Below are 10,099 nucleotides of genomic sequence, written 5' to 3' on the forward strand. Positions count from 1 at the left end.
TAGTCCTTTGTTCTGTTCCTCCTCGTAACATCTTACAATGCTCTTTGGATGGCTGGTGATGCATTGCTGAGACTACCGTCAGCGGGTTAATGGCATTGGAACCCAATGTCTTGACCTTTGATGAAACAATATAGAAGGACACAGATTGTTCTAATCTCACCAAACTGATCTGGGATAAGGAAAGAATATAAATTGGAGCGACTTTCTCTCAAAGACGTTTCGCTGTGTATATCTTTACACTATGACGCACTCTCATAAGTTATAACAGGAGAATTAGGCCATTCGGCCCCATCAAGTCCACTTTACCATTCAATCATGGCTGATCTATCTTTCCCTCTCAACCCCATTCTCCTGCCTTCTCCCCATAGCCCATGAGACCCTTACTAATCAATAATCTGTCAATCTGCGCCTTAAAAATACCCAATGACTTGGCCGTCTATGGCAATGAATTCCATAGATTCACCACCCCGTCATTAAAGAAATTCCTGCTTATCTCCTTTCTATTGCTATGCAATAACATCATAGATGCACTGTGACACAGCCTTAACCCAACCTATGATATGGGGAGGTGGACAAAATTGCTGGAGAAACTCAGCGGGTGAGGCAGCATCTATGGAGCGAAGGAAATAGGCAATGTTTCGGGCCGAAACCCTTCTTTATGGGGAGACATGATGGTATATAAAATTATGAGAGGCATCAATAGGAGAGACAGAATTAACTTTATTTACACGGTGGAAGTGACAAACACTAGAGGGCATCGCTTTAAGATCAGTTTAAAGGAGATGTGCGGGATGTTTTTTTTTACACTGAGGATGGTGGGTGCCTGAAACAACACAGCCTGGGTTGGTGGTGGGGACAGATTTGATAGTGGCGTTTAAGAGGCTTTTGGATAGACCCATGTATATGCATGGAATGGAGGGGTATGGATCATGTTCAGGCAGGAAAGATTAGATTGACGGCATCATGTTCGGCACACTCATTATAGGCCAAAGAGCCCATGCTGAACCGTGTTTGCTAGAACCGCCCAGATGAATTTTCCAGGTGACTTATTACAATGACCATTGCGAAGTTGTTTTGTTTTACTCGAGGTAACAATGAGTTCATTGCATAACACTGAAAATAATGGTGCTATGCAACTGAATCTCTAGATAACAGTGATGTACTACATTGACATGTTGAACAGTGTATCTGTGAACACTTTGTGTGATTAAGTGGATGAGGGTGATTGTTATTGTACATCGATCTGCTATGTTTCCAGGTGCAGACGGGTGCAGATAGCACAGCACTTTGATGAAGTCTGGGATTCAACAAAGTGCAACAAGATGTGTGACAATTGCAACTGTGATGCAGGTAAGTCCTTCCCCGAGTCAATGAACAGTCAGTAAGCTGTGGACATTTCAACATTCAATACAGGAGGAACTAGGCATTGATGAGGAAGAGCATATGAGAATTAGTCAAGATAGAAATGTAAAAGCAGATTGTAAGTGTTTGTATCGATATGTAAAAAGTGTTAATGTGGGGCCATTGGAGACTGAGGCCACAGAAAATATATTGGGAAATAAGGGAATGACAGAAAACCTGGGGATAGTGGAGATGTATATCTAGAGTGAATGAGGAGTTTTAAGACATTAGGATCGGTAAAATATTATTGGAGAACTTAATGGACTAAAAGACAATAAATCCCCAGGACGGTGATTTACATCCAAAGGTATTTAAGGAGATTTAGTTTAATTGGTTTAGTTTAGTGAAACAACTTGGAAACAAGACCCGAGTCCACGCCAACCATCGATCACCCGTTCACACTAGTTCTATGTTATCCCACTTTCTCATCCACTCTCTACACACTCGTGGGCAATTTACAGAGGCCAATTAACGCACAAACCCGCAAGTCTTTGAAGATGTGGGAGGAAACCCATGTGGTCACAGGGAGAATGTGCAAACTCCACACATAGACAGCATCAGAGGACAGTATCAAACCCGGGTCTCTGGCGCTGTGAGGCAGCAACGCTACCCACTGCACCATTGCATCACCCTTAAATTTGGAATGAACACAATGAATGAAGTTCCACGGTATTCTGGGGTAGAAAATCGAAAAGGTTCACCAGCCTCCAGCTCGTAAGTAACAACCCGACATACAGTAACAATTTAGAATGACACATAAAACATTAAACATTAATAATAAAACATTACAGTTTAAACATGTGAATGAAATAAAATACCAGAGCAAAATGAGACTACAGACATTTGGTTATTGAAGCTGAATACATCTTTAAATAACCTATGATATAACCATTGACTACAATGAAGAACATTCATTTCTGCCACTGATAACTTTTATTTTCTTTTGGCTTGTAGCTTTGGAGAAGATTGATATAACCAGTTATTGTTCCGATTTGATCAAAATACTGAAGCACGCTGAACAACTGGATGAAAAGCTCACTCCACTGAAGTTGATTGAAGCTTGGAATGGGAAAGGTCCATCCAAGCTAAGGTTAACCTCGATAAAACCTCCCAATCTGTCCAGGAATGAAATGGAGGATGTGATTGTGCATCTTCTTCTGCAAGAATACTTGAAGTGAGTAATACTTGAAGCAAGTAAGAATGTTATTGTTCTATCTGGGGCATATGACAATAAAACACTCTTGATTCTTGAAAACATTGGGTGGTGCCAGCAGTCTGTCTGTCCCTTCCTTCTTTGATTTTTCTAGCTTGTGTTAAATGTACGTTTAAGTGTTCTTTAGTTTGTTTTATGTGGGGGGTGGGGTTGGGGGGAAACTTTAAATCTCTTACTTTGACGGAGATGCGATTGCCCCCCGTATCGTATCTCCGTCCGCACTGTGGTCTAACATCGTGGAGCTGGGGGCCTTTGCTGGAGGCCAACTTCGGGAGCTCCAACCGCTGGAACCTGCGGGACTTACCATCATGGAACTGGCGATCCCTGTCGGGGATCGACCTCGGAGCTCCAACCACGGGAACCTGCGGACTTTAACATCGTGGTCCCTGGTTAGGGATCGACTTCGGGAGCTCCAAGCCGCAGGAGCTTTGACCGCCCCGACGCGGGAGCTTCAATCACTGGCTATGGATAGTTCGATCACCCCGACTGCGGATGGTTCTTTATTGCCTTCCATCACAGTGAAGAATGTGGGGAATCTGCTGTTGTGTGTCTTGGTGCTTTTTTTTTAGTATGGCTGTATGGTAATTCGAGTCTCGCTGTACCCTAATTGGTACACGTGACAATAAACTGGCCTTTGAATCCTTTGAGTACAGTGGTCCATCACTAAGGCCAGGGAAAGGTTATCAAGGTCATGGAAGACGTGCTAGAAATAGGGCAAGAATAAGACCGGCAATGCTTGCAACCGGGAGCTTTATCATTGATGTTGAGAAGACAAAGGGAGGGTCTGAAAAGTTGACAACTTCTTTGCAACAGTAAATGGTGAAACCCTCCTCCCATAATACAGCATCAGGTCACAAAATAGACCTACCTATGACTGCGAGGGTTTCCTCCGGGTGCTCCAATTTCCTCCCACATTACAAAGACGTGTGGGTTTGTAGGTAAATGGCTTCTGAAATTGTCCCTAGTGTGTAGGGAGTGGATGAGAAAGTGGGATAACATGGAACTAGTGTAAACGGGTGATCAATGGTCTGTGTGGACACAATGGGCTGAAGGGCCTGTTTCCTTGCGGAATAGCTAAACTTAAGTAAAAACAAAATGTTTGATGTTTAAGAAGGAACTGCAGATGCTGGAAAATCGAAGGTAGACAAATGTTTGATGTATAGGTTTATTATTGTCATGTGTACCGAGTTACAGTGAAAAGCTTTGTTTGGCATGTTATCAGATCAGATAACACTGCACACAAATACAATCTAGTCAAACTCAAGTACAATAGGCAGAGCAAAGGGGAAGATACAGAGTACAGAACATAGTTCTCAGCATTGTAGCACATCAGTCCAGAGACAAAGTCCAATGTCTGCAACGGGGTAGAGGTGAATAAAGATTCAAAGGTCAGTTTATTGTCACGTGTACCAATTAAGGTACAGTGGAACTCGAAATACCATACTAAAGAAAAGCAACGAGACACACAACGACATAAAAGTCAACATAAACTTCCACCACAGCGGATTCCCCACATTCCTCACTGTGATGGAAGGGAATAAAGTCTAATCTTCTTCTCTTTGTTCTCCCGCATCCGTGTCGGGGTGATCGAAGCTCCGTGTTGGGGCAGTCGAAGCTCCTGTGGCTTGGAGCTCATGAAGTCGGTCTCTAACCAGGGACCGCGAGCTCCACGATGTACCCTAGCTTATGGAAGGAGCATTCAGAAGCCTGGTAACAGAGGGGAAGAAGCTGTTCCCCAGTCTTTCAAGCACTTTCAAGCTTCTGTACCTTCTGCTGGATGGTAGCAGGGAGAAGATGGAATGACTGGGGTGGGACAAGTCTTTGATTATGTTTAGTTTTTTCTCCAGTCAGCGTGAAGTGTAAATGGAGTGGATGGTGGGGAGTCCGCTCTGTGTGATGGACTGGGCTACATCTACAACTCTCTGCAATTTGATGGGGTCAAACCAAGCTGTGACACAATCTGACAGCATGCTTTCTATGAGGCATCTGTAGAAGTTTGTAAGAATCATTGGAAACATGCCCCATTTCCTCAGACTCCTGAAGAAGTGGAGGTGTTAGTGTGTCTTCTTGGCTGGCATACCAATGTGCTTAGTCACTGGCACATGGTAGACACATGGAACTGCAGCTGCTGGAACCTTAAGCAAAGCACAAAGTGCTGGAGGAACTCAGTGGGTCAGGCAGCATCTGTGGAGGGAATGGATAGATTGTGACGCTGTTTCAGACTGATAGGGGGGGGAGCTGAAAAAGATAGTGGGGGCGATACAAAGCCTGGCAAAATTCTAGGTGGATGCACGAGTATGGGTGTGGAGAGGGAGAACGGGTGGCGTAAGTTACAACAGTTGACATTCAGAACTGCACACACTAGACCAGCTGGAACCTTGAGCAACACTAGACCACTGCACACACTAGACCAGCTGGAACCTTGAGCAACACTAGACCACTGCACACACTAGACCAGCCATAGCCGAACTATTGTTTTATGTAGTTGTATCATAACATCCCCGTCATTACATTTTTAACGTAGAAGGTGAGACAGTATCTGGGGAGGGAATGGACAGACAACGTTTTGTGCCAGGATCCTTCTTCAGACTGATGGAAATAGGGGAGGAGACAGCTGAAAAAGGGAGATGGATGGGGGTGGTTGGACAAAGCCTGGCAAATGATTTGCAAAGTAATCTGTATTTTGTTCCTTTTTGCCCCTTATATTTGTGGCTTTTGGTTTCCAGAGAACAGTTCAGCTTCACTGCATTTGCAACAATTTCATACCTGAAGGTGGCACCAAGGGCAAATCTGCTGAGCAGTGAGAAGCACGTTGTTTCCATGCAAATGCGAGTGAGAACTAACAAGGTAATTATAGAAGAATCGCTGTCAAACTTAATGGGCCATCCCAGGATCATCTTTTTCTTCTTCAAGCGTTTGAGTCAGCAGAAGTCCGCAGCAGGGTGATGCCATCCAGTTCGACATCCGTAGGTGCCCGCCCTAAAAAGGGCGCATGCTCCGGGTTGGCGCTGCTGCTGTCTCTTGTTTGTTGTCGTTCGCCTGACAGAGGTCTGTTGACAGGGCTCACCACGGGGAGGTCAACATGGGCCCCATCCCAGGATCCAACGAAAGTAGATGGCAGAACTAGACCAGCACAGTGGCGCATTGGGTAGAGCTGCTGCCTCACAGCGCCAGAGACCCAGGTTTGATCCGGACCTCGGATGCTGTCCGTGTGTGGAGTTTGTACGTTCTCCCTATGACCGCGTGGGTTTCCTCCAGGTACTCCGGCTTCCCCCCACTTCCAAAAGATGTGCGGGTTTGTAAGTTAATTGGCCCTCTGTAAATTGTCCTCTTTACAGATGGAGCGGGGTGCTTAGTTGGATAACTAGTGTGAACGAGTTCACTCGACCAGAGCTGCCTGTCCCGCTGAGTTACTCCAGCATTTAGTGTCTACCTTCGATTTAAACCAGCATCTGCAGTTATTTCCTACACATTGTGTGAACAGGTGATTGATGGTCGTGGTAGACTCGGTGGGCTGAAGGGCCAGTTTCCATGCTGTATCTCTAACCATCTAAACTAAACACCAGATGCCTTCCTTATAATCTTCAAAGTTCTTCCACGTCAGGAAGCTTACATCTTGATTAAAAGATTATTTACTAATGTTAAAAATTCGCGAGGAAACTCCAGAGAATTATAGGCCAATTGGTCTGGGGAAATTCTGAAATCCACAAAAAGAATAGATCTTTGTGATTTTTGTTTTTGTTTGACAGATCAGGGAGATATCCTTAATTTATAAAAAGCAGATATTTTGTGATGTTTATGGCTGGAATGTTTTGAATAAGTGAGTTAAGTAGCGGAGAGTGTTTTTCTACTCAGAACCTAATAGCCCCATCCCACGGTACAAGTTCATTCCAAGAGTTCTCCCGAGTTTGCCCTGATTCAAACTCGGAGATTTACGGTAATGGCCGCTCGTCGGTACTCGGGACTCTCGTGGACATGTTGAAACATCTTCACGAGTCTTCCCGTGCTTACCTGCCATTAGCGAGTCTTCCCGAGTACCTCCCGTTAGCTTTACGAGCCGCTAAGAGATGTCCCCAAGCTCCGACGTACCCGCTGTGTTAATTCTCCGTGCTTATCGCAAATTTTTAAAACTCGGGAGAGCTCTTGGAATGAACCCGTGGGACAGGGCTTTAACTTAGAATGTCGAAGAGTCATGGCTATAACTGACTGAGATTGATTCTAGTCACAGAAATGTATATTTAGCTATCCTCCAATCATTGTATTGATCTGGATAAATCACCCGGCCTCTATCGGAAGAAGTTACTGCCGTTTCTGTATTCTCCTCACCCTGCAGACACTCTAGTCTCTAAATAGATGGACTCCGTTTTCTCTGTCACTGTTTCTTGTTTCAAGACTTGGTTCTTTCTAAGAATAAGGCGGGTTTCCTTTCCAACTCTAGATTAAACCGACAGCTATGGAAGCAGCAGACGTCGCAGATGCTAAAGAGTGTGGGAACAAGCGTCCTGCCACAGAAACTGTCACGGGCAACAGGAAGAGTAAAGTGGCCAAGGTTTCCACAGTTATCCAAGATTGATTCACTCTTATTTGAAGGTGAGATTTACATCATTGGACTTTTCTTCCAACTTCCCTCTCCAAGGGCGATACAGTGGCACAGAGGTAGAGTTGCTGCCTTACAGCACCAGAGACTCTGGTTCAATCCTGACCACAGGTGCTGTCTGCACGGAGTTTGTATCTTCTCCCTGTGACCTTGTGGGTTTTCTTCGGGTGCTCCGGTTTCCTCCAACACTACAAAGACTTCCAGGTTTGTAGGTTAATTTGCTTCGGTAGATTCGCAAATTGTGTAGGTTAATGTTTGTGATAGCTATTTGTCGCGGATCGTTGGGCCGAAGGGCCTGTTTGCGTGCTGTATCTCTAAAGTCTAAAGTACCTTGTTTATCCGATACTAGCTTATGCTGAAATAAACCTTTCACAAATTATAACTTCTCGTGCACAAGTGTTCCGACCCAAAACATCATCTATTTCTTTTGTCCAGTCATGCTGCCCGACCCGCTGAATTACTCCAGCATTTTGTGCCTATCTTCGGTATAAACCGGCATCTGCAGTTCCTTCCTACACTTTACCTCCTCCACAGGCAGCTCGTTCTACCACCCTTTGTGTGTAAAAGTTTTTATTTTTTTATTTTTTTTAATTTTATTTTTATTAGTACAATAAGTTACAGTAATACACACCACATATATCTTATTACATTTGTTGTACCCCTTCATTTTTTGAGCTTTAAGAAAGGTAGAAATAAAAGAAGTAAGGAAAGTGAGAAAGAGTCGTGATAGTGCAGGAAAGTGTTGGGAAAAGAAAGCCCATTACAAAGAGAGTTAACCATATAACCATATAACAATTACAGCACGGAAACAGGCCATCTCGGCCCTACAAGTCCGTGCCGAACAACTTTTTTCCCTTAGTCCCACCTGCCTGCACTCATACCATAACCCTCCATTCCCTTCTCATCCATATGCCTATCCAATTTATTTTTAAATTATACCAATGAACCTGCCGACACCACTTCCACTGGAAGCTCATTCCACACCGCTACCGCTCTCTGAGTAAAGAGTTAGAGAAGAAAATTAAGAAATAGACCCTAGAAAAGAAAGAGAGAAAGAGAAACAATCGCTCTATTATAAAAAACTCTGCAAAAAGGGATATACCAACCATATTTTTCATCCCCCGTTACCAGATCCTGGCACCATTTATTTTTTAAATTACTATTGCACCTTATGCTTGTAGTAAGTCCATAAATGCACCACGTCTTTTGGAAGTGGTCTGCTTTGCCTGCGAGGAGGAGTCTCATATCTTCCAGGTGTAATGTTTCGAACATGTTTGAAATCCACATTTTTATTGTTGGTTTTGTGTGTAAAAGTTGCCCCTCATCTTTCCCCTCTCACCTTAAACCTACACCCTATAGTTCTTGATTCACCCTACACTGGGAGAATGTTTGGTTTTCATTGGAAACTCGTAAAGATAACTGGCAGGATTCGTAAGAGTCGTTTGCTAACACGTATAATTCATTTTGACTTTCTCCTCAGGAAGGAAGCGTTCCGTGAATGCGGTGGATCAGGGGTGGGAGAGGGGAGGTACTGGAGACAGCTCGACAGCTTTCAGCAGAGGCACAATGTCCAAGACATGAACCGCAACAACAAATGTCTAAACCACTGCTTTCGTATCTACAGTCATCACAAGAGTGCACGACTGAGGATGAATATCGGAGCTTAGTGTAAGAACGGGAACGCCGTTCTTTCAAGGAAAGGAATCGTCACTGATGTTCCTGTGAAATGTAGTTGCGTTTATCATGAAGGCACAAATTGAAAGTTTATAGAAGCCAGGCGCTTTTGTTTTTTGTGATAAGTAAGTCCACAGCAAGGATTGTAGAGGCTGGGTGGACAGGTTTTAAAACTGTACCCGAGGATTTGTAAAGCACAGGGACCAGCTCAAAAATTTTTTTTTTTATATAAGCGATGCGAAAACACGCATAGAATTTCAAACAAGATGGAAGCCAATGAGACCTGAAATGTAAAAGATGTCTTGTCCGAAAAAATATTTGCTAAATGGATATGTGTATTTTCACTGCTCACACCCTCTCCCCAGAATAAACTTTCACCCGAATCCACACCTCATGTCGCTGCAGTTTTTGGAGCTATTGAAACTATCCACAGAAATCGTTTACCCAGAGAAGAGGGAATCAAAAACCAGAGGACATGGGTTTGAGAGGTGAGGGGAAAGATTTAATAACCTGACAGCCAACCTTTTCACTCAGAGGGTGGTGGATATGTGGAACGAACTGTCAAAGAAGGAAGTTGAGGCAGGTACTAAGTGTTTAAAAGAAATTTCGACAAGATGCATTGACAGGAAAGGTTTAGAGGGATATGGGCCAAACATGGGCAGGTGAGACTAACATAGATAGGGCATCTTGGTTGGTATGGGCAAGCTGGGGCGAAGGGCTTATTTCTATGTTGTCTGACTATAAATCAAGGTGTAATTTTTTAATACTATATATCTATAAATGGAAGCAACAAAATAATGCGTCACTTTTTGAAGACTTTACTTTAGAGAAAGCGTGGAAAAAGGTCCTTCGGCCCACTGAGTTTGTACTGACTAGCGATCACCCTGTACATTAGCATTAGGGACAATTTACAATTTTACTGGCTAATTAACCTACAAACCTGTATGTCTTTGGTGTGGGAGGAAACCGGGGCACCCAGAGAAAACCCACATGGCCGCAGGGAGAACGCACAAACTCCCTACATACAGCACCTGCAGTCAGGATCGAAACCCGGATGTCTGGCACTGAGGCAGCATCTCTACCGCTGCGCCACCGTGCCTCCCAAATCTAATTTAACCTAACAATCTAATTTTGCAAAGGCAAAGATGTCTAATTTTGTTTTTTTGGTAGCCATGCTTTGAAGTGTGGGTAACTTTAAATTTATAAAGGGTGTG

At 43.9% G+C, this 10,099-nt stretch overlaps 1 protein-coding gene across 2 annotated transcripts in view; it reads left to right on the forward strand.

Annotated features, from left to right (window-relative positions):
- Nucleotides 1-9,272, forward strand: part of recql (RecQ helicase-like) — a 30,664-nt gene extending 21,392 nt beyond the window's left edge. For both annotated transcript variants that reach the window (XM_055652867.1, XM_055652868.1), the window contains 5 exons: nucleotides 1,259-1,350; nucleotides 2,356-2,575; nucleotides 5,341-5,461; nucleotides 7,053-7,204; nucleotides 8,692-9,272. In XM_055652867.1, the coding sequence (XP_055508842.1) occupies nucleotides 1,259-1,350; nucleotides 2,356-2,575; nucleotides 5,341-5,461; nucleotides 7,053-7,187 (568 nt within the window). In that variant the 3' untranslated portion in view covers nucleotides 7,188-7,204; nucleotides 8,692-9,272. The remainder of the gene's footprint in view (nucleotides 1-1,258; nucleotides 1,351-2,355; nucleotides 2,576-5,340; nucleotides 5,462-7,052; nucleotides 7,205-8,691) is intronic.
- Nucleotides 9,273-10,099: the final 827 nt, after the last annotated feature.

This window comes from Leucoraja erinacea, chromosome 22, assembly GCF_028641065.1.
Source record: "Leucoraja erinacea ecotype New England chromosome 22, Leri_hhj_1, whole genome shotgun sequence".
Lineage (NCBI taxonomy): Eukaryota > Metazoa > Chordata > Chondrichthyes > Rajiformes > Rajidae > Leucoraja > Leucoraja erinaceus.